This window comes from Patagioenas fasciata, unplaced genomic scaffold (assembly GCF_037038585.1).
Source record: "Patagioenas fasciata isolate bPatFas1 unplaced genomic scaffold, bPatFas1.hap1 Unplaced_15, whole genome shotgun sequence".
NCBI lineage: Eukaryota > Metazoa > Chordata > Aves > Columbiformes > Columbidae > Patagioenas > Patagioenas fasciata.
Window position 1 is genome coordinate 641,568 of NW_027288566.1, and position 24,232 is coordinate 665,799.

A 24,232-nucleotide genomic window follows, 5' to 3' on the forward strand; every position below is an offset into this window, starting at 1 on the left:
CAAAGGGGGTTCCCAGGATGTCACAATGGGCTATGGGGACAACGGGGATTCCAACGGTGTCACAATGGGCCCTTGGGACAAAGGGGGTCCCCAGGATGTCACAATGGGCTCTGGGGACAAAGGGGGTCCCCAGGATGTCACAATGGGCTCTGGGGACAATGGGAGGTCCGGGGACGTCACAATGGGCCCTGGGGACAAAGGGGGGTCCTGGGACGTCACAATGGGCCCTGGGGACAAAGGGGGTCCCCCGGAAGTCACAATGGGCCCTGGGGACAAAGTGAGGTCCTGGGAAGTCACAATGGGCCCCAGTGACAAAGGGGGTCCCAATGGTGCCACAATGGGTCCTGGGGAAAAAGGGCGTCCCCAGGATGTCACAATGGGCTCTGGGGACAAGGGGGGGTTCTGGGACATCACAGTGGGCCCTGGGGAACAAGGGGGTCCCCAGGATGTCACAATGGGCTCTGGGGACAAGGGGGGGTCTCCATAGTGTTACAATGGGGCCCAGTGACAAGGGTTGTCCCCACGGTGCCACAGTGGGCCCTGGAGACAAGGGGGGTCCCCAGGATGTCACAATGGGCTCTGGGGACAAGGGGGGTCCCCACGGTGTCACAATGGGCCTTGGGTACAAAGTGGGGTCCTGGGATGTCACATTGGGCCACAGTGACAAAAGGGGTCCCCATGGTGTCACAACGGGCCCTGGGGACAAAGGAGGTCCCCACGGTGCCACAACGGGCCAGAGGGACAAGGCGGTCCCCATGATGTCACAATGGGCCCTGGGGACAATGGGAGGTCCTGGGATGTCACAATGAGCCCTGGGGACAAACGGGGGTCCCTATGGTGTCACAATGGGTCCCCAGTGACAAGTGGGGTCCTGAGATGTCACAATGGGTCCTTGGGACAATGGGGGGTCCTGGGATGTCACAATGGGTGCAAGGTTTCAGTTGTAGGGTTTAGGGGTGCAGAGTTTGGTAGGGCCGAATTTGGGGATGCAGGGTTTGGGGTGCAGGGTTTGGGAAGACAGGATCGGGGTGGAGGATTTGGGGGTGCAGGATTGAGGGGCAGGGTTTTGGTGCAGGGCTTGGGGTCAGGATCTGGGGTGCAGGGTTTGGGAAGAGTATTTTGGGGTGCAGGATTTTGGGTGCCGTGTCTGCGGGGCAGGTTTGGGGTGATCACTGCACCTTTTCCTTTCTCCAGGTGCAGAGCCCGTGCCTCACTTGGTTCCGTCTGCAAACAGCGCCCATCCCAGCTCGAATCCCCCTGCCCCTCTCACCCTGTGCAGCTCTTTGTGCGCTGAGCTCCGCACTCAGCACCAGCGGGTGCGGCTCCTCCCGAGGGGCTGGGGGGAGGGGGCGGGGCCAAGGGCTGGTTTGAGGGGGCGGGGCTGAGGCGGCGAGCTGCGATTGGCCGGCCGGGCCGCAGCGGCCGTTCCCGCCTGAGCCTTGGGGCGGAGCCAGAGCGGGAGTGCGGGGGGCGGCCGGGCCAGGAGCCGCCCGCAGAGCGCCCGGAGAGCGGGCTTCGGGGACTCTGCCCGGGAACGAGCGGCAGGAGGAGAGGAGACGGCCCCAGCGGTACCGGGTGAGCTTCTGGCTGGAGCCTGGGAGCTGTTCCTCCCAGCGAGGGCTGTCGGGCACTGAACGGGCTGCCCAGGGCAGGGCTGGAGCCGCCATCCCTGGAGGGGTTTCCACAGGAGCTCCTGAGGGCCGTGGGCAGTGCCGGGGGGTTGTGCTTGGACTCCAGCACCTTCAAGGTGTTTGACACCCAAAGGGATTCTGTGGCACACTCCATTTTCACATTGCCATGGAGCCCGGAGGTCCCAGCGGGGTTTGGATCAGCGTGTTCTGGAACATTCTCAGTGGTCGGGTCTGTGTGCAGAGTGTGGTGGGAACGAGAAGAGAGGAGTGGAGAGAACAGTGGGGAGGTGAAGGAGCAGGAGTGGAGGTGAATACCAGAGAGAGCGAGTGTGTGCGGATCAGCAGTGATCACCCCAAACCTCAGGGGTGAATTGGAGAAACTGCCGGTTTGACCCGGAAGGATGGAGCCAGAATTTGAGGGCAGAAATCAGTTGCCCCAGGTCCTTGGGTCTGGAGGTTGTGGTTTTGGGCTTCACCTCCCGTCCGGGTACCCCGGGGTGACAGCGGGGCCTCTCCGGTCCTTCCGCGGGCTCTACCCGGTCGGAGCAGCAAGGCCGGCGATGGGGAGGGGTTCCCGGGGAGGGCAGAGCGCGTCCCGCGGGGCTGCGGGGACGTTTCTAGGCAGGCTCCGCGCTAAACAGCCCCGTTGCTAGGGCAGCGGGGCATTTCCAGCCCGGCGCTGCGGTAGACAGCCCCGTTGCTATGGGAACGGGGGCCTTGCGGGCCGGACCCCGCGCGGCGCGGCCCCCGTTGCTATGGGAACGGGGTCCTTCCAGTGCGGGCGGCGCGCAGCATGGCGGTGCCGCCCGAGCGCGGCGCTGAGCGGCGTCCGGAGCGGGCACGGCCGGTGAGTCCCGGGCCGGGGAGCCCCGGTTCCCCTGGGCGGGCAGCGGGAGCCGCTTGGGGGGTGGCGGGGAGAGCGCTCGGGCGGCTGAATTCCTGGCGCGGCCGGCTCGGGGAGGCGGGGGTGGCTCCGGCTCTTCCCGGGCTCTCTCGGCCTCGTCTCTTGCGCTCTGGAGAAAGCGGGAACTCTCTGGCAGCGAAGAGATGGAGTGAAGAGCAGAGGCAATGCCGCTGTTCGGCGGCATTCTTTATTTCATCAGCGCTGGGCAGCACTGGTAGAGTCTTGCACCTGGGCAGGAACAAGCCCAGGTTTCAGTCTAAGCTGGGGAAGGACCTGTTGGAGAGCAGCGTAGGGGAAAGGGAGCTGGGGGTCCTGGGGACAGCAGGGTGACCATGAGCCAGCACTGGGCCCTTGTGGCCAGGAAGCCAATGGTACCTGGGGTGGGTTAGAAGGGGGTGGTCAGTGGGTCAGAGAGGTTCTCCTGCCCCTCTGCTCTGCCCTGGTGAGACCACACCTGGAATGTTGTGTCCAGTTGTGGCCCCTCAGTTCCAGAAGGACAGGGAACTGCTGGAGAGAGTCCAGCGCAGCCACCAAGATGCTGAAGGGAGTGGAGCATCTCCCGTGTGAGGAAAGGCCCCATGCCCCAGATTCTTTCCTGATTCTCCCCCATTCCTCTTTACCCCTCCAAACCCCCTCCAGCTCCGTTGCCCTCCGCAGGACTTTGCTCCTGTCCCCTGCTCAATCACCTCCATCCCCACCAAGCACCTTCAGCTCGGCTCTGGTCCCTGCGTGCTCACTCCCACCCTGTGTGACACCCCCTGCACCCTCCCATCCCTTTCCCCCTCCCCATATACACTTGGATCCTCTCCGGACCCATCTCCAAGACCCTCCCTGCGTTTCTGTGCCCCCTGCTCTGCTCCAAGCTCCTCCGGGGCCACCCAGACCCCTCTGTCCCTTCCTCTGCTCCCCGCGAGCTCGGGCAGGATGTGCCCCCCATGTCCCCCATGGATGGGACCCTGCCCCACGGTCTCACAGCGATGGATGGATGGACGGATGGATGGATGGATGGATGGACGGATGGATGGAGGGATGGATGGATGGAGGGATGGATGGATGGAGGGATGGATGGATGGAGGGATGGATGGAGGGATGGATGGAGGGATGGATGGAGGGATGGAGGGATGGATGGAGGAATGGATGGAGGAATGGATGGAGGGATGGATGGATGGAGGGATGGATGGAGGGATGGATGGATGGAGGGATGGATGGAGGGAGGGATGGAGGGATGGATGGAGGGATGGATGGAGGGAGGGATGGAGGGAGGGATGGAGGGAGGGATGGATGGAGGGATGGATGGAGGGAGGGATGGATGGACGGAGGGATGGACGGAGGGATGGACGGAGGGATGGACGGAGGGATGGACGGAGGGATGGATGGAGGATGGATGGATGGAGGATGGATGGATGGAGGATGGATGGATGGAGGATGGATGGATGGACAGATGGATGGATGGACGGATGGATGGACGGATGGACGGATCCTCCTAAAACCCTCCTAAAACCAACATGGAAATGGTGGATGTTTGCGCCTCCTTGCGTGGAAGCAGCTCCGGCTCCCTCGTCCCGCATCCCACCCTTGCAGCTCCAGCACAGACCCCACCCTGGTATTTCGGCGTGGTCAACGCTCCCATGCCAATTCTCCCATGTCCTATTTTAGGTTTCTCGCCGGCACCGGCTGCGGACGACTGTGCTGGAGCTCCTGTCCAACCTTAGACAACGTCCTCAGGGATATGGGTCAGTGCCAGGGCTGGGTTATGCTTGGCCTCCATGACCTCGAGGGTCTTTTCCAACCAAAATGAGTTCTTAGGGTTTATCCCAAATGATGGGAACCCCCGCTTCCATCTCTGCTCTTCACCAAACACCTTTTAGAGGATGAAGAGGAAGGAGACGCAACACCTCAGCATACGGAGGGTCTTCCCCAAAGGGGTGGTCTGGGGTATCCAAAACACAAGGGGTGGTTTGGTGTATCCAAAACACAAGGGGTGGTGTGGGCATCCGAAGCACAAGGGGTGGTCTGGTGTATCCAAAACACAAGGGGTGGTGTGGGCATCCGAAGCACAAGGGGTGGTCTGGGGTATCCAAAGCTCTCCTGGAGCGACTGCTGCTTCTTCTTGCTTTCCATCAGCTTCTTGATGTCTTCCCGCGTGGGGACACGCTCGTCATCTTCATCATCTTCATCATCTTCGTCATCTTCGTCATCTTCATCATCTTCGCCATCAGATTCCGAGGATTCTGGAGGAGCGAACAGAGAGAAATGGGCTGGGGAGGGTCCAGCACCGGCCCTGGCTCTTCCTGCCCAGCATCCCAGGCCCATCCCCAGCTGCTCCAGCTTCATCCAAAAGAGGTGGCGAGCTCCAAAAACTCAGTGGCTCCTCCAAGAGCGTCCAATGGGAAGAGGCCCCAGGCAGAGAAGTCGTGGGCTCAAAGGAAAGCACCACGTTGCGAGGATCTCCAGAGGATCCCTGGCCTGCTCCAGAAGATCCCCATCATCAACAAGGTAAGGTCGTCCATGTTGTTTTCAAAGGCGAGGAGGAGCTCAAGGGCCCTCAGCATCGGGGCTCGCGTGCGGTTATGAGAGGGCAAGGAAGGAAGGAAGGAGGGAAGGAAGGAAGGAAGGAAGGAAGGAACCGGGGGTTGCCATCATTTGGGATAAACCCTAAAAACTCATTAATCACTTTGGTTGGAAAAAAGCACCCACCTCCATAGGACCCCATAGGGACCCATAGAGACCATAGAGGCCCATAGGGAGCCACAGAGCCCCATGGAACCCCATAGAGACCCATAGGGACTGTAGAGCCTGTAGAGACCCATAGGGACCCATAGAGACCCATAGAGCTCCATAGGACCCCATAGGGACCCATAGAGACCATAGAGGCCCATAGGGAGCCGCAGAGCCCCATGGAACCCCATAGGGACCCATAGAGACCCAAAGGGACCCATAGGGACCCATAGAGACCCATAGGGACCCATAGGGACCGTAGAGCCTGTAGAGACCCATAGGGACCCATAGAGCTCCATAGGACCCCATAGGGACCCATAGAGACCATAGAGGCCCATAGGGAGCCACAGAGCCCCATGGAACCCCATAGGGACCCATAGAGACCCAAAGGGACCCATAGGGACCCATAGAGACCCATAGGGACCGTAGAGCCTGTAGAGACCCATAGGGACCCATAGAGCTCCATAGGACCCCAGAGGGACCCATAGAGACCATAGAGGCCCATAGGGAGCCACAGAGCCCCATGGAACCCCATAAAGAACCATAGGGACCGTAGAGCCTGTAGAGACCCATAGGGACCCATAGAGCTCCATAGGACCCCAGAGGGACCCATAGAGACCATAGAGGCCCATAGGGAGCCGCAGAGCCCCATGGAACCCCATAGGGACCCATAGAGACCCATAGACACCCATAGGGACCCATAGAGACCATAGAGACCCATAGGGACCCATAGGGACCGTAGAGCCTGTAGAGACCCATAGGGACCCATAGAGCTCCATAGGACCCCATAGGGACCCATAGAGACCATAGAGGCCCATAGGGAGCCACAGAGCCCCATGGAACCCCATAGAGACCCATAGGGACCGTAGAGCCTGTAGAGACCCATAGGGACCCATAGAGCTCCGTAGGACCCCATAGGGACCCATAGAGACCATAGAGGCCCATAGGGAGCCACAGAGCCCCATGGAACCCCATAGAGACCCATAGGGACCGTAGAGCCTGTAGAGACCCATAGGGACCCATAGAGCTCCGTAGGACCCCATAGGGACCCATAGAGACCATAGAGGCCCATAGGGAGCCACAGAGCCCCATGGAACCCCATAGAGACCCATAGGGACCCATAGAGACCCAAAGGGACCCATAGAGAGGGAGGGTTTTAGGACCCTGGGGGTTCCATAGAGACCCATAGAGCATCAAGGAGCCCCATAGGGACCCATAGAGCCTGTAGAGACCCATAGGGACCCATAGAGACCCAAGGAGCCCCATAGAGACCCATTAAGACCCATAAGGACCCATAGGGACCCATAGAGCCCCATAGAGGCCCATAGGAAACCACAGAGCCCCATGGAACCCCATAGGGACCTAGAGAGCTCCATAGGGACCCATAGGGACCCATAGAGCTCCATAGGGACCCATAGAGCCCCATAGGGACCCATAGAGAGGGAGGGTTTTAGGACCCCGGGGGTTCCTGCTGGGCTCAACTATGGCAAGAAAACCTTAATGAATAATTAACCGAATATTAATGAATGCAAAAGGCCAGGAACCAATGAGGAGTGAGCACTGAGCCCTGGGACAGCGGGGACAGGGACAGCGGGAATGCGACCCTGGGACCCATTGACCCCATTGACTCCCATTGACCCCATTGACTGACCCCATTGACCCCCATTGATCCCCATTGACCGATTGACCCCCATTGACCCATTGACCCCATTGACCCCATTGACCCATTGATCCCCATTGCCCCCCATTGATCCCCATTGACCCATTGACCCCATTGACCCATTGATCCCCATTGATCCCCATTGACCCCCATTGACCCCATTGACTCCCATTGACCCATTGACCCCACTGACCCCATTGACCCATTGATCCCCATTGACCCCCATTGAGTCATTGACTTCATTGACCCCCCATTGACCCCCCATTGACCCCCCATTGACCCCCATTGACTCCCATTGCCCCCCATTGATCACCATTGATCCCCATTGCCCCCCATTGCCCCCCATTGATCCCCATTGCCCCCATTGCCCCCATTGACCCATTGACTCCCATTGACCCCCATTGACCCCGTTGACCCATTGATCCCCATTGCCCCCCATTGACTCCCATTGCCCCCATTGACCCCATTGACCCATTGACCGCATTGACTCCCATTGCCCCCATTGACCCCATTGCCCCCATTGACCCCATTGCCCCCCATTGTCCCATTGCCCCCCATTGCCCCCCATTGCCCCCCATTGCCCCCCATTGCCCCCATTGTACCCACTGCCCCCATTGTCCCCCATTGCCCCCCACTGACCCCATTGCCCCCCACTGACCCCATTGCCCCCCATTGACCCCATTGCCCCCCATTGCCCCCATTGTCCCATTTCAGGTAAAAGAGGACATAAACAAGAGAGAAAAAACAAAACACAACACATTTGGGTACTCCTGGGTCCTTTGGGGCACTCCTGGGTCCCTCCTGAACTCCTGGGTCCTTTGGGGCACTCCTGGGTCCCTCCTGAACTCCTGGGTCCTTTGGGGCACTCCTGGGTCCCTTGGGGTACTCCTGGGTCCCTCCTGAACTCCCCATAGACCCCCATAATTTCCCCCTTAGGGACCCAGGAGTGCCCCATAGTGACCCATAAGTGACTCATGGAGCCCCCTAAGTGCGTTCGGGCCCCACTCGGGTCCCTTCGGGTGTGTTCGGGTCCCCTCGGGTCCCTTCGGGTGCGTTCGGGTCCCACTCGGGTCCCTTCGGGTGCGTTCGGGTCCCTTCGGGTGCCTTCGGGTCCCCTCGGGTGCGTTCGGGCCCCACTCGGGTCCCTTCGGGTGCGTTCGGGTCCCTTCGGGTGCGTTCGGGTCCCTTCGGGTCCCCTCGGGTCCCTTCGGCTCCCTTCGTGTATCTTCGGCTCCTCTCGGAGCCGCCTCCGCGCACGCCACGCACAGTGGGCGTGGCCACGCACCCCCCCCGCTTCCCATTGGCCGCCGCCTGAGGAAGGGGGCGTGGCCTCGCTCGCAGCCACCGCCGCGGCGGGAAACGATCGTGAGGCGGGAAAAGGGGAAGAAAGGGGGCGGGGGGAGGAAGAGGAGGGGCCGGGGGGGGAGCGGAACACGGGTTTTGGGGTAAAAAGGGGGGGATTTGGGAGTTTGGCGCCTTTTGGGGCACTTTCGGGTGGGTTCGGGCCCCTTCGGGGAGACTTCGGGTCCCTTCGGGCAGACTTCGGGCCCCTTCGGGTGGGTTCGGGCCCCTTCGGGGAGACTTCGGGTCCCTTCGGGTGCGTTCGGGTCCCTTCGGGTGCGTTCGGCTCCACTCGGACCCCTTCGGGTGCGTTCGGGTCCCTTCGGGTGCGTTCGGGTCCCTTCGGGTGCGTTCGGGTCCCTTCGGGTGCGTTCGGCTCCACTCGGGCCCCTTCGGGTGGGTTCGGGTGCGTTCGGCTCCACTCGGACCCCTTCGGGAAGACTTCGGGTCCCTTCGGGTGCGTTCGGCCCCTTCGGGTGCGTTCGGCTCCACTCGGACCCCTTCGGGAAGACTTCGGTTCCCTTCGGGTGCGTTCGGCCCCGGCCGGGACTCGGGCGCCGTTCGGCTCCGCTCGGGCGCCGCTCGGCTCCGCTCGGGCGCCGCTCGGCTCCGCTCGGGCGCCGCTCGGCTCCGCTCGGGCGCCGTTCGGCTCCGCTCGGGCGCCGTTCGGCTCCGCTCGGGCCCATTCGGCTCCGCTCGGGCCCATTCGGCTCCGCTCGGGCCCATTCGGCTCCGCTCGGCTCTTTCCGTCTCCGCTCGTTTTCCCGCGCTTTCCCTCAGAGCGCGAAACGAAGCGCGGGGACCCCCGGGGCCGCTTTTTTCGCGCTTTTCCCGAGGTGACAACAGCGGGGGCTTTGGGGACACAGCTCGGGGAGCCTCAGCGGGAGGGTTTTGGGTTGAAAAAGCGCTATTTTGGGTCAATTTTGAGGTGGTTTGTGGCCCTCCCGGCGGGGCAAGATGGCGGCTGCGGACATCGAGGGGCTGCTGGGTGAGTAATGAGGGGGAATTAGGGGTGATTAGCGCGAATTAGGGGGTAATTAGGGGGCAGCGGGGATATGGGGGGGTGGGGGGGTGTTAATTAGCGCTGCTGAGGGTGTTAATTGTTAATGAATGCAGAGGAGGAGCCGTTGCAGGAGCTGCACCCCGGGCTGGCCCCGCTGAAGGGGATTGGGGGGGTGGGAGCGGAGCTGGAGAGGGAGGTGAGACAGGTAAGGGGGCATTGGGGACAATGGGGACAGAGAGAGAGAGTGTGTGCGGATCAGCAGTGATCACCCCAAACCTGCCCCGCAGACACGGCACCCAAAATCCTGCACCCCAAAATACTCTTCCCAAACCTGCACCCCAGATCCTGACCCCAAGCCCTGCACCAAAACCCTGCCCCTCAATCCTGCACCCCCAAATCCTCCACCCCCGATCCTGTCTTCCCAAACCCTGCACCCCAGATCCTGCACCCCCAAATTCGGCCCTACCAAACTCTGCACCCCTAAACCCTACAACTGAAACCTTGCACCCCCTAATCCTGCCCTCCCTACCTTCCTGAACCCCGAAACCTGCACCCCAAACCCTGCATTCCCAAATCTTTCCGTCCTATACCCTCCACCCCTAAACCTGCCCCCAAACCCTGCACCCCAAAGAATTCCCTCCCAAACCCTGCACCTCCAAATCCTGCACCTCAAAGGCCTGGCAACCCAAACCCTTCAACCCCATCCCTGCAACACCAAATCCTGTACCCCAAACCCAGCACCCCAGAATCCTGCACCCCAAATCCTGCCTACCAAACCTTTCACTGCAAACCCCTGCACCCCAAGATTGTGCTGCCCTAAACACTGAACCCCCAAATCCTGCAGACCCGGATCCTTGCCTCCCAAGACTCTGCACCCCCAAATCCTGCACCCAAATCTCTCAGCCCCACCACCCTGCACTCCCAACCCCTGCACCCCAAAACTCCACACCTCCAAATCCTGAACCCTGAAACCCCGCACCCCCAAATCCTGTGCCCCAGTCCTGTGAACCCCACACTCTGCAACCTTAAATTTCCCCCCAAGCCCCTGCACCCCAAACGCTGCACTCTTAGACCTGACTTCTAAACCCCAAGGGCCCATTGTGACATCCCAGAACCTCCTATTGTCCCCAGGGCCCATTGTGACATCCTGGGGACCCCCATTGTCCCCAGGACCCATTGTGACATTCAGGGGACTCCTCTTTGTCCCCATGGCCCATTGTGACATCCTGGGGACCCCCCTTTGTCACTGGGGCCCATTGTGACGTCCCAGGACCCCCCGTTGTCCCCAGGGTTCATTGTGACGTCTTAGGACCCCCCATTGTCCCCAGGGCCCATTTTGACATCCTGGGGACCCCTCTTTGTCCCCAGGGCCCATTGTGACATCCTGGGGACCCCCCCTTGTCACTGGGGCCCATTGTGACGTCCCAGGATCCCTCCTTGTCCCCAGGGCCCATTGTGACGTCTTAGGACCCCCCATTGTCCCCAGGGCCCATTGTGACATTCAGGGCACCCCCTTGTCCCCAGGGCCCATTGTGACATTCCGGGGACGCCTCTTTGTCCCCAGGGTACATTGTGACATCCTGGGGACCCCCCCTTCTCACTGGGGCCCATTGTGACGTCCCAGGATCCCCCATTGTCCCCAGGGCCCATTGTGACATTCAGGGGACCACTCTTTGTCCCCAGGGCCCATTGTGACATTCCGGGGACGCCTCTTTGTCCCCAGGGCCCATTGAGACATCGTGGGGACCAACTTTGTCCCCAGGGCCCATTGTGACGTCCCAGGACCCCCCATTTTCCCCAGGACCCATTGTGACATTCAGGGGGCCCCTTTGTCACTGGGGCCCATTGTGACATCCCAGGACCCCACATTGTCCCCAGGACACATTGTGACATCGTGGGGACCCCACTTGTCCCCAGGACCCATTGTGTCACTATGGGGTCCCCCCCTTGTTTCCAGGGCCCATTGTGACACCGTGGGTACCACCCTTGTCCGCAGGGCTCATTGAGACATCCCAGGACCCCCCTTTGTCCCCAGGGCCCATTGTGACATCGAAGGACCCCCCTGGTCCCCAGGGCCCATTATGACATCCTGGGGATGCCCCCTTATCACTGGGGCCCATTGTGACGTCCCAGGACCCCCCATTGTCCCCAGGGCCCATTGTGACATCCTGGGGATCCCTGTTTGGCCCCAGGGCCCATTGTGACATCCCAGGACCCCCCCTTGTCCCCAGGGCCCATTGCGACATTCAGGGGACGCCTCTTTGTACCCAGGGCCCATTGTGACATCCTGGGGATCCCTCCTTGTCCCCAGGGCCCATTGTGACGTCCCAGGACCCCCCATTGTCTTCAGGACCCATTGTGACATTCAGGGGACCCCCTTTGTCACTGGGGCCCATTGTGACATCCCAGGACCCCACATTGTCCTCAGGGCCCATTGTGACATCCTGGGGACCCCACTTGTCCCCAGGACCCATTGTGACACTATGGGCACCCCGCCTTGTTCCCAGGGCCCATTGTGACACCGTGGGTACCACCCTTGTCCCCAGAGCCCATTGTGACATCCAGGGGACCCCCTTTGTCCCCAGGGCCCATTGTGACATCGCAGGACCCCCCCTGGTCCCCAGGGCCCATTGTGACATCCTGCGGACCCCTTTTGTCCCCACGGCCCATTGTGGCACCATGGGGACCCCCTTTGTCACTGGGGCCCATTGTGACATCCCAGGACCCCACTTTGTCCCCAGGGCTTATTGTGACACCATGGGGACCTCCCTTGTCCCCAGGGCCCATTGTGACATCCTGTGACCCCCCTTTGTCCCCAGTGCTATTGTGAAATCCTGGGGACCCCCTTTGTGCCCAGGGCCCATTGTGGCACCATGGGGAACCCCTTTGTCACTGGGGGCCATTGTGACATCCCAGGATTCCACTTTGTCCCCAAGGCTCGTTCTGACACCTTGGGGACTCCCATTGTCCCCAGGGCCCATTGTGACATCCTGGGGATCCCCCTTTGTCCCCAGGGTCCATTGTGACATCCTGGGCAACCCCATTGTCCCCAGGGCCCATTGTGACATCTGGGGGACCCCCTTGTCCCCAGGACCCATCGTGGCACCGTGGGGCCCTCCTTGTCACTTGGGCCCATTGTGACACCATGGGGATGCCCCCTTTGTCCCCAGTACCCATTGTGACATCCTGGGCAACCCCAATGTCCCCAGGGCCCATTGCGACATCTGGGGGACCCCCTTGTCCCCAGGACCCATCGTGGCACCGTGGGGACCCTCCTTGTCACTTGGGCCCATTTTGACACCATGGGGACTCCCCCTTTGTCCCCAGTGCCCATTGTGACATCCTGCGGACCCCCCCTTTGTCCCCAGGGCCCATTTTGACATTCAGAACACCCACCATTGTCCCCAGGGCCCATTGTGACCTTCAAGGGACCCCCATTGTTCCTAGGGCCCATTGTGACGTCCTGGGGACCCCCTCTGTTCCCAGGGCTCATTGTGACTTTCAGGGGACCCCCCCCTTGTCCCCAGGGCTGATTGTGACGTCCTAGGGCCCCTTTGTGTCCCCAGGGCCCATTGTGACACTTTAGAGACCCCCCCTTGTCCCCAGGGCCCATTGTGACATCCTGGGGACCCCTCTTTGTCCCCAGGGCCCATTGTGACATCCTGGGGACCCCCTCTTGTCCCCAGGGCCCATTGTGACGTCCCAGGACCCCCCATTGTCCCCAGGGCCCATTGTGACATCCTGGGGATCCCTCCTTGTCCCCAGGGCCAATTGTGACGTCCCAGGACCCCAGATTGTCCCCAGGGCCCATTGTGACATCCTGGGGACCCCCTTTGTCACTGGGGCCCATTGTGACGTCCCAGGACCCCACATTGTCCCCAGGGCCCATTGTGACATCCTGGGGACCCCCTTTGTTTCCAGGGCCCATTGTGACGTCCCAGGACCCCCCATTGTCCCCAGGGTCCATTGTTACATCCTGGGGACCCCCTTGTCCCCAGGACCCATCGTGACACCATGGGGACCCTCCTTGTCACTGGGGACCCATTCCGACACCCTGGGGAGCCCCCCTTGTCCTCAGGGCCCATTGTGACATCCTGGGCATCCCCCTTTTTTCCCCTGGACCATTGTAACACCGTGGGGACCCCCTTTGTCCCCAGGGCCCATTGTGACACTGTGGGACCCCCCCTTTGTCCCCAGGGCCTATTATTCCGTCCCGGGACCCGCATTGTCCCCAGGGCCCATTGTGACACTTGGGGACCCCCCTTGTCACTGGGGACCCATTGTGACACCATGGGGACCACCCCTTGTCCTCAGGGCCTATTGTGAACATCCTGGGGAACCTCCATTGTCCCCAGAGCCCACTGTGAGTCCTGGGGACCCCCTTGTCCCCAGGTCCCATTGTGACATGCTGGGGAGCCTCTTTGTCCCCAGGGCCCATTGTGACGTCCCAGGACCCCCCATTGTCCCCAGGGCCCATTGTGGCATCCTGGGGACCTCCTTGTCCCCAGGACCCATCGTGGCACCGTGGGGACCTCCCTTGTCACTGGGGACCCTTTGTGACACCATGGGGACCTCCCATTGTTCTCAGGGCCCATTGAGACATCCTGGGGACCCCCTTTGTCACTGCAGACCCATTGTGACATCCCAGGAACCCCATTGTGCCAAGAGCAGATTGTAACATCCTGGGGACCCCCCTTTTTCTCCAGGACGCATTGTGACACCGTGGGGACCTCATTAGTCCCCAGGGCCCATTGTGACATTGTAGGGACCTCCCTTTGTCCGCAGGGCTCATTGTGACATCCCAGGACCCCCATTGTCCCCAGGGCCCATTGTGACATTCAGGGGACCCCCCTTTGTCCCCAGGGCCCATTCTGATACCGTGGGGACCCCCTTTGTCCCCAGGGCATATTGTGACATCCTGGGGACGCCCTTTTTCCCCAGGACCCATTTTGACACCGTCGACACCCCCGTTTGTCCACAGGGCCCATTGTGACATCCTGGGGACACTCCTTGTCCCCAGAGCCCATTGTAACATCCAGGGGACCCCCTTTCTCCCCAGGGCCCATTGTGACATTGCAGTACCCCCCCTGGTCCCCACGGCCCATTGTGGCACCATGGGGACCCCCTTTTGTCACTGGGGCCCATTGTGACATCCCAACACCCCACTTTGTCCCCAGGGCTTATTGTGACACCATGGGGACCTCCCTTGTCCCCAGGGCCCACTGTGACATCCCATGACCCCCATTTGTCCCCAGTGCTATTGTCAAATCCTGGGGACCCCCTTTGTCCCCAGGGACCATTGTGGCACCATGGGGAACCCCTTTGTCACTGGGGCCCATTGTGACATCCCAGGACCCCACATTGTCCCCAGGACCCATTGTGACATCCTGGGGACCCCTCTTGTCCCCAGGACCCATTGTGACACTATGGGGACCCCACCTTGTTCCCAGGGCCCATTGTGAAACCATCGACACCCCCCTTGTCCGCAGGGGTCATTGTGACATCCTGGGGACCCCCTTTCTCCCCAGGGCCCTTTGTGACATCGCAGGACCCCCCTGGTCCCCAGGGCCCATTGTGACATCCAGGGGATCCCCCTTTGTCCCCAGGGTCCATTGTGACATCCTGGGCAACCCCATTGTCCCCAGGGCCCATTGTGACATCTGGGGGACCCCCTTGTCCCCAGGACCCATCGTGGCACCGTGGGGACCCTCCTTGTCACTCTGGCCCATTGTGACACCATGGGGACCTCCCCTTTGTCCCCAGTGCCCATTGTGACATCCTGCGGACCCCCCTTTGTCTCCAGGGCCCATTTTGACATTCAGGGGACCCACCATTGTCCCCAGGGCCCATTGTGACCTTCAAGGGACCCCCATTGTTCCCAGGGCCCATTGTGACGTCCTGGGGAGCCCCCTCTGCTCCCAAGGCTCATTGTGACTTTCAGGGGATCCCCCCATGTACCCAGGGCTGATTGTGACGTTGTAGGGCCCCTCTTTGTCCCCAGGGCCCATTGTGACATCCTGGGGAACCCCCTTGTTCCCCGGGCCCATTGTGATGTCCCGGGACCCCCCATTGTCCCTATGGCCCATTGTGACATCCTGGGGTTCCCTCCTTGTCCCCAGGGCCCATTGTGACGTCCCAGGACCCCCCATTGTCCCCAGGGCCTATTGTGACATCCTCTGCACCCCCTTGTTCCCAGGGCCCATTGTGACATTCAGGGGACACCTCTTTGTCCCCAGGGCCCATTGTGACATCCTGGGGACCCCCTCTTGTCCCCAGGGCCCATTGTGACGTCCCAGGACCCCCCATTGTCCCCAGGGCCCATTGTGACATCCTGGGGATCCCTCCTTGTCCCCAGGGCCCATTGTGACGTCCCAGGACCCCCCCATTGTCCCCAGGGCCCATTGTGACATTCAGGGCACCCCCTTTGTCACTGGGGCCCATTGTGACATCCCAGGACCCCACATTGTCCCCAGGGCCCATTGTGACATCCTGGGGACCCCTCTTTGTCCTAAGGACCCATTGTGACGTCCCAGGACCCTGCATTGTCCCCAGAGCCCATTGTGACATCCTGGAGACCCCCTTGTCCCCAGGACCCATCGTGACACCATGGGGACCCTCCTTGTCACTGGGGACCCATTGTGACACCATGGAGACCCCTCCTTGCCTCAGGGCCCATTGTGACATCCTGGGCATCCCCCTTTGTCACCCGGGACCATTGTAACACCGTGGGGACCCCCTTTGTCCCTAGGGCCTATTGTTACGTCCCAGGACCCCCCGTCGTTCCCAGGGCCCATTGTGACACCTTAGGGACCCCTTTGTCACTGGGGACCCATTGTGACACCATGGGGACCACCCATTGTCCTCAGGGCCCATTGAGACATCCTGGGGACCCCCTTTGTCACTGGGGACCCGTTGTGACATCCCAGGAACCCCATTGTCCCAAGGGCCCATTGTGACATCCTAGGGACCTCCCTTTGTCCCCAGGGCTCATTGTGGCACCATGGGGACCCCCTTTGCACTGTGTCACATTGTGATATCCAAGAACCCCACTTTGTCCCCAAGGCCCATTTTGACATCCTGGGGACCCCCTTTCTCCCCACGGCCCATTGTGACATTCAGGGGACACCCCCATTGTCCCCAGGGCCCATTGTGACATCCCAGGACCCCACATTGTCCCCAGGGCCCATTGTGACATTCAGGGGACACCCCCCTTGTCCCCAGGGCCCATTGTGACGTCCCAGGATCCCCCATTGTCCCCAGGGCCCATTGTGACATTCAGGGGACCCCCTTTCGCACTGGGGCCCATTGTGACATCCCAGGACCCCACATTGTCCCCAGGGCCCATTGTGACATTCAGGGGTCCCCCCCTTGTCCCCAGGACCCATTGTGATGTCCCAGGACCCCTCATTGTCCCCACGGCCCATTGTGACATCCTGGGTACCCCCCTTTGTCACTGGGGCTCATTGAGACATCGTGGGGACCAACTTTGTCCCCAGGGCCCATTGTGACGTCCCAGGACCTCCCGTTGTCCCCAGTGTCCATTGTGACATCCGAGGAGCCCACTTTGTCCCCAGGACCCATTTTGATATTGAGGGGAACCACGTTTGTCCCCAGGGCCCATTGTGACACCATGGGGACCCCCCCTTGTCACTGGGGACCCATTGTGACACCATGGAGACCCCTCCTTGTCCTCAGGGTCCATTGTGACATCTTGGGCACCTCCCATTGTCCCCAGGACCCATTGTGACATTCCAGGACCCCCCATTGTCCCCAGGGCCCATTGTGATATCCACTGCACCCACTTGTCCCCAGGGCCCATTGTGACATTCAGGGGACCCCTCTTTGTCCCCAGTGCCCATTGTGAAGTCTAAGGACCCCCCATTGTCCCCAGGGCCCATTGTGACATCCTGGGGATCCCTCCTTGTCCCCACGGCCCATTGTGACATCCTGGGGATCCCTCCTTGTCCCCAGAGCCCATTGTGACATCCAAGGGACCCCCTTTGTCTCCAGGGCCCATTGTGGCACCATGGGGACCCCCTTTGACACTGGGGCCCATTGTGACACCGTCGACACCCCCCTTTGTCCCCAGAGCCCATTCTGACATCCTGGGGACCCCCTCTTGTCCCCAGGGCCCATTGTGAACGTCCCAGGAGCCTCCATTGTCTCCAGGACCCATTGTGACATTCAGGGGACCCCCTTTGTTACTGGGGCCCATTGTGACATCCCAGGACCCCACATTGTCCCCAGGGCCCATTGTGACATCCTCTGCACCCCCTTGTCCCCAGGGCCCATTGTGACATTCAGGGGACCCCTCTTTGTCCCCAGGGCCCATTGTGACATCCTGGGGATCCCTCCTTGTCCCCAGGGCCCATTGTGACATCCCAGCACCCCCCATTGTCCCCAGGACCTACTGTGACATTCAGGGGAGCCCCTTTGTCACTGGGGCCCATTGTGACACCATGGAGACCCCCGCTTGTCCTCAGGGTCCATTGTGACATCCTGGGCACCCCCCATTTTCCCCAGGACCCATTGTGACATCCTGGCCACCCCCTTGCTCCCAGGGCCCGTTGTGGCACCATGGGGATACCCCCTTTGTCCCCAGGGCCCATTGTGACATCCCAGGACACCCCTTTGTCCCCAGGGCCATTGTGAAATCCTGGGGACCCCTTTTGTCCCCAGGGCCCATTGTGACACCATGGGGAACCGCTTTGTCACTGGGGACCATTGTGACATTCCAGGATTCCACTTTGTCCCCAGGGCTCGTTCTGACACCTTGGGGACTCCCATTGTCCCCAGGGCCCATTGTGACATCCCAGGACTCCACTTTGTCCCTAAGGCTTATTGTGACATCTGGGGGACGCCCTTGTCCCCAGGACCCATCGTGGCACCGTGGGGACCCTCCTTGTCACTTGGGCCCATTGTGACACCATGGGGACCCACCCTTTGTCCCCAGGGCCCATTGTGACGTCCCAGGAACCCCCATTGTCCCCAGGGCCCATTGTGACATTCAGGGGACCCCTCTTTTTCCCCAGGGCCCATTGTGACATCCTGGGGACCCCCTCTTGTCCCCAGGGCCCATTGTGACGTCCTGGGGATTCCTGCTTGTCCCCAGGGCCCATTGGGACGTCCCAGGACCTGCTATTGTCCCCAGGGCCCATTTTGACATCCTGGGGATCCCTCCTTGTCCCCAGGGCCCATTGTGACGTCCCAGGAACCCCCTTTGTCCCCAGGGCCCATTGTGACATCCCAGGACCCCCCTTTGTCCCCAGGGCCATTGTAGCACCATGGGTACCCCCTTTGACCCCAGGGCCCATTGTGGCACCATGGCAACCCCTTTTGTCCCCAGGGCCCATTGTGACATTCTTGGACCCCACTTTGTCCCCAGGGCCTATTGTGACACCATGGGGACCCCTCCTTGTCACTGGGGACCCATTGTGACACCATGGGGACCCCCCCTTGTCCTCAGGACTCATTCTCACATCCTGGACACCCCCCATTGTCCCCAGGGCCCATTGTGACATCCACTGCACCCCCTTGTCCCCAGGGCCCATTGTGACATTCAGGGGACCCCTCTTTGTCCCCAGGGCCCATTGTGACATCCTGGGGACCCCCCCTTGTCCCCAGGGCCCATTGTGACGTCCCAGGACCCCCCACTGTCCCCAGGGCCCATTGTGACATTCAGGGGACCCCCTTTGTCCCCAGGGCCCATTCTGATACCGTGGGGACCCCCCCTTGTCCCCAGGGCTCATTGAGACGTCCCAGGACCCCCCACTGTCCCCAGGGCCCATTGTGACATTCAGGGGACCCCCTTTGTCCCCAGGGCCCATTCTGATACCGTGGGGACCCCCCATTGTCCCCAGGGCCCATTGTGACATGCTGGGGACGCTCTTTGTCCACAGGGCCCATTGTGACATCCTGGGGACCCTCCTTGTCCCCAGAGCCCATTGTGACATCCAGGGGACCCCCTTTGTCCCCAGGGCCCATTGTGGCACCATGAGGACCCTCTTTATCACTGGGCCCCATTGTGACATCCCAGGACCCCCCTTTGTCCCCAGGGCCCATTGTGACATCCTGGGGACCCTCCTTGTCCCCAGAGCCCATTGTGACGTCCCAGGACCCCCCATTGTCCCCAGGGCCCATTGTGACATCCTGGGGATCCCTCCTTGTCCCCAGGGCCCATTGTGACATCCCAGGACCCCCCATTGTCCCCAGGACCCATTGTGACATTCAGGGGGCCCCTTTGTCACTGGGGCCAATTGTGACATCCCAGGACCCCACATTGTCCCCAGGACACATTGTGACATGCTGGGGACGCTCTTTGTCCCCAGGGCCCATTGTGACATCCTGGGGACCCTCCTTGTCCCCAGAGCCCACTGTGACATCCAGGGGACCCCCTTTGTCCCCAGGGCCCATTGTGGCACCATAGGGACCCCCTTTGTCACTGGGGCCCATTGTGACATCCCAGGACACCCCCTTGTCCCCAGGCCCCATTGTGACATCCTGGGGACCCCCTTTGTCCCAGGACTTCATTGTGACATCCTAGGGACCCCCCTTGTCCTCAGGGTCCATTGTGACAGCCCAGGACCTTACATTGTCCCCAGGGCCCATTGTGATATCTGGGGGACCCCCTTGTCCCCAGGGCCCATTGTGACGTCCCAGTACCCCCCATTGTCCCCAGGGGCCATTGTGACATCCTAGGGATCCCTCCTTGTCCCCAGGGCCCATTGTGACATTCAGGGCACCCCTCTTTGTCCCCAGGGCCCATTGTGACATCCTGGGGATCCCTCCTTGTCCCCAGGACCCATTGTGACGTCCCAGGATCCCCATTGTCCCCAGGACCTATTGTGACATTCAGGGGACCCCCTTTGTCACTGGGGCCCATTGTGACACCATGGAGACCCCCACTTGTCCCCAGGGCCCATTGTGACATCCCAGGACCCCCCTTTGTCCCCAGGGCCCATTGTAGCACCATGGGGACCCCCTTTTGTCCCCAGGGCCCATTGTGACATTCTTGGACCCCACTTTGTCCCCAGGACCTATTGTGACACCATGGGGACCCCTCCTTGTCACTGGGCACCCATTGTGACACCATGGGGACCCCCCCTTGTCCTCAGGACTCATTCTCACATCCTGGACACCCCCCATTGTCCCCAGGGCCCATTGTGACATCCACTGCACCCCTTTGTCCCCAGGGCCCATTGTGACATTCAGGGGACCCCTTTGTCCGCAGGGCCCATTGTGACATCCTGGGGACCCTCCTTGTCCCCAGAGCCCATTGTGACATCCAGGGGACCCCCTTTGTCCCCAGGGCCCATTGTGGCACCATGAGGACCCTCTTTGTCACTGGGCCCCATTGTGACATCCCAGGACCCCCCTTTGTCCCCAGGGCCCATTGTGACATCCCAGGACCCCACTTTGTCCCCAGGGCTTATTGTGACACCATGGGGATCTCCCTTGTCCCCAGGGCCCATTGTGACATCCCATGACCCCCCTTTGTCCCCAGTGCTATTGTGAAATCCTGGGGACCCCTTTTGTCCCCAGGGCCCATTGTGACACCATGGGGAACCCCTTTGTCACTGGGGGCCATTGTGACATTCCAGGATTCCACTTTGTCCCCAGGGCTCGTTCTGACACCTTGGGGACTCCCATTGTCCCCAGGGCCCATTGTGACATCCTGGGGACCCCCATTGTCCCCAGGGCCCATTGTGACATTCCAGGACCCCCCATTGTTTCCAAGGCCCATTGTGACATCCACTGCACCCCCTTGTCCCCAGGGCCCATTGTGACATTCAGGGGACCCCTCTTTGTCCCCAGGGCCCATTGTGACATCCTGGGGACCCCCCCTTGTCACTGGGGCCCATTGTGACATCCCAGGACCCCCCATTGTCCCCAGGGCCCATTGTGACATTCAGGGCACCCCCTTGTCCCCAGGGCCCATTGTGACATTCCGGGGACGCCTCTTTGTACCCAGGGCACACTGTGACATCCTGGGGACCCCCCCTTGTCACTGGGGCCCATTGTGACGTCCCAGGACCCCCCATTGTCGCCAGGGCCCATTGTGACATCCTGGGGATCCCTTCTTGTCCCCAGGGCCCATTGTGACGTCCCAGGACCCCCCATTGTCCCCAGGACCCATTGTGACATTCAGGTGGCCCCTTTGTCACTGGGGCCCATTGTGACATCCCAGGACCCCACATTGTCCCCAGGACACATTGTCACATCCTGGGGACCCCACTTGTCCCCAGGACCCATTGTGACACTATGGGGACCCCCCCTTGTTCCCAGGGCCCATTGTGACACCGTGGGTACCACCCTTGACCGCAGGGCTCATTGTGACATCGCAGGACCCCCCTTTGTCCCCAGGGCCTATTCTGATACCGTGGGGATCCCCTTTGTCCCCAGAGTCCATTGTGACATCCAGGGGACTCCCTTTGTCCCCAGGGCCCATTGTGACATCGCAGGACCCCCCTGGGCCCCAGGGCGCATTTTGACATCCTGGGGATGCCCCCTTGTCAACGGGGCCCATTGTGACGTCCCAGGACCCCCCATTGTGTCCAGGGCCCATTGTGACATCCTGGGGATCCCTGCTTGGCCCCAGGGCCCATTGTGACGTCTTAGGACCCCCCGTTGTCCCCAGGACTGATTGTGACGTCCTAGGGCCCCTCTGTGTCCCCAGGGCCCATTGTGACGTCCCAGGACCCCCATTGTCCCCAGGGCCCATTGTGACATCCTCGGCACCCCCTTGTCCCCAGGGCCCATTGTGACATTCAGGGGACCCCTCTTTGTCCCCAGGGCCCATTGTGACATCCTGGGGACCCCCTCTTGTCCCCAGGGCCCATTGTGACGTCCCAGGACCCCCCATTGTCCCCAGGGCCCATTGTGACATCCTGGGGATCCCTCCTTGTCCCCAGGGCCCATTGTGACGTCCCAGGAACCCCCATTGTCCCCAGGACCCATTGTGACATTCAGGGGACCCCCTTTGTCACTGGGGCCCATTGTGACATCCCAGGACCCCACATTGTCCCCAGGGCCCATTGTGACATCCTGGGGACCCCCATGTCACTGGGGCCCATTGTGACGTCCCAGGACCCCGCATTGTCCCCAGGGCCCATTGTGACACCTTGGGGACCCCCTTGTCACTGGAGACCCGTTGTGACATCATGGGGACCACCCCTTGTCCTCAGGGCTTATTGTGAACATCCTGGGGAACCTCCATTGTCCCCAGAGCCCATTGTGAGTTCCTGGAGACCCCCTTGTCCCCAGGTCCCATTGTGACATCCTGGGCAGCCTCTTTGTCCCCACGGCCCGTTGTGACATCCTGGGGACCTCCTTGTCCCCAGGACCCATCCTGGCACCGTGGAGACCTCCCTTGTTACTGGGGCCCCATTGTGACACCATGGGGACCTCCAATTGTCCTCAGGGCCCATTGAGACATCCTGGGGACCCCCTTTGTCACTGGGGACCCATTGTGACATCCCAGGAACCCCATTGTCCCAAGGGCCCATTGTGACATCCTGGGGACCCCCCTTTGTCTCCAGGACATATTGTGACACCGTGGGGACCACATTAGTCCCCAGGGCCCATTGCGACATCCTAGGGATCCCCTCTTGTCCCAAGGGCCCATTGTGACGTCCCACGACCCCCCATTGTCCCCAGGGCCCATTGTGACCTCCTCGGCACCCCCTTGTCCCTAGGGCCCATTGTGACATTCACGGGACCCACCTTTGTCCCCAGGACCCATTGTGACATCCTGGGGACCCTCCTTGTCCCCAGAGCCCATTGTGACATCCAGGGGACCCCCTTTGTCCCCAGGGCTCATTGTGACATCCTGGGGTCCCCCCTTTGTCCCCAGGGCCCATTGAAATGTCCCAGGACCACCGTTTGTCCCCAGGGTTCATTGTGACATCCTGGGGACCCCATTTGTCCCCACGGCCCATTGTGGCACCATGGGGACCCCCTTTGTCACTGGGGCCCATTGTGACATCCCAGGACCCCACTTTGTCCCCAGGGCTTATTGTGACACCATGGGGATCTCCCTTGTCCCCAGGGCCTATTGTTACGTCCCAGGACCCCCCATTGTCCCCAGGGCCCATTGTGACACCTTGGGGACCCCCTTGTCACTGGAGACCCGTTGTGACAGCATGGGGACCACCCCTTGTCCTCAGGGCCTATTGTGAACATCCTGGGGAACCTCCATTGTCCCCAGAGCCCATTGTGAGTTCCTGGAGACCCCCTTGTCCCCAGGTCCCATTGTGACATCCTGGGCAGCCTCTTTGTCCCCACGGCCCATTGCGACATCCTGGGGACCTCCTTGTCCCCAGCACCCATCCTGGCACCGTGGAGACCTCCCTTGTTACTGGGGACCCATTGTGACACCATGGGGACCTCCCATTGTCCGCAGGGCCCATTGAGACATCCTGGGGTCCCCCCTTTGTCCCCAGGGCCCATTGAAATGTCCCAGGACCACCGTTTGTCCCCAGGGTTCATTGTGACATCCTGGGGACCCCATTTCTCCCCACGGCCCATTGTGGCACCATGGGGACCCCCTTTGTCACTGGGGCCCATTGTGACATCCCAGGACCCCACTTTGTCCCCAGGGCTTATTGTGACACCATGGGGATCTCCCTTGTCCCCAGGGCCCATTGTGACATCCCATGACCCCCCTTTATCCCCAGTGCTATTGTGAAATCCTGGGGACCCCTTTTGTCCCCAGGGCCCATTGTGGCACCATGGGGAACCCCTTTGTCACTGGGGGCCATTGTGACATTCCAGGATTCCACTTTGTCCCCAGGGCTCGTTCTGACACCTTGGGGACTCCCATTGTCCCCAGGGCCCATTGTGACATCCTGGGCAACCCCATTGTCCCCAGGGCCCATTGTGACATCTGGGGGACGCCCTTGTCCCCAGGACCCATCGTGGCACTGTGGGGACCCTCCTTGTCACTTGGGCCCATTGTGACACCATGGGGATCCCCC

At 61.2% G+C, this 24,232-nt stretch overlaps 1 protein-coding gene across 7 annotated transcripts in view; it reads left to right on the forward strand.

Moving 5' to 3' along the window:
- The first annotated feature begins 1,425 nt into the window (after positions 1 to 1,425).
- Positions 1,426 to 24,232, forward strand: part of LOC139826765 (uncharacterized) — a 36,701-nt gene continuing 13,894 nt past the window's right edge. Inside the window, exons 1-4 of one of the 7 annotated variants that reach the window (XM_071803156.1) lie at positions 1,803 to 2,478; positions 4,192 to 4,268; positions 4,660 to 5,031; positions 9,183 to 9,242. In XM_071803156.1, the coding sequence (XP_071659257.1) occupies positions 2,425 to 2,478; positions 4,192 to 4,268; positions 4,660 to 5,031; positions 9,183 to 9,242 (563 nt within the window). In that variant the 5' untranslated portion in view covers positions 1,803 to 2,424. Of the gene's footprint in view, positions 1,576 to 1,802; positions 2,479 to 4,191; positions 4,269 to 4,403; positions 4,481 to 4,659; positions 5,032 to 6,788; positions 7,539 to 7,627; positions 7,665 to 7,849; positions 7,914 to 9,182; positions 9,243 to 24,232 lie in introns of those variants that run through there. The other 6 variants (XM_071803155.1, XM_071803158.1, XM_071803157.1 and 3 more) reach the window with 6 other exon arrangements.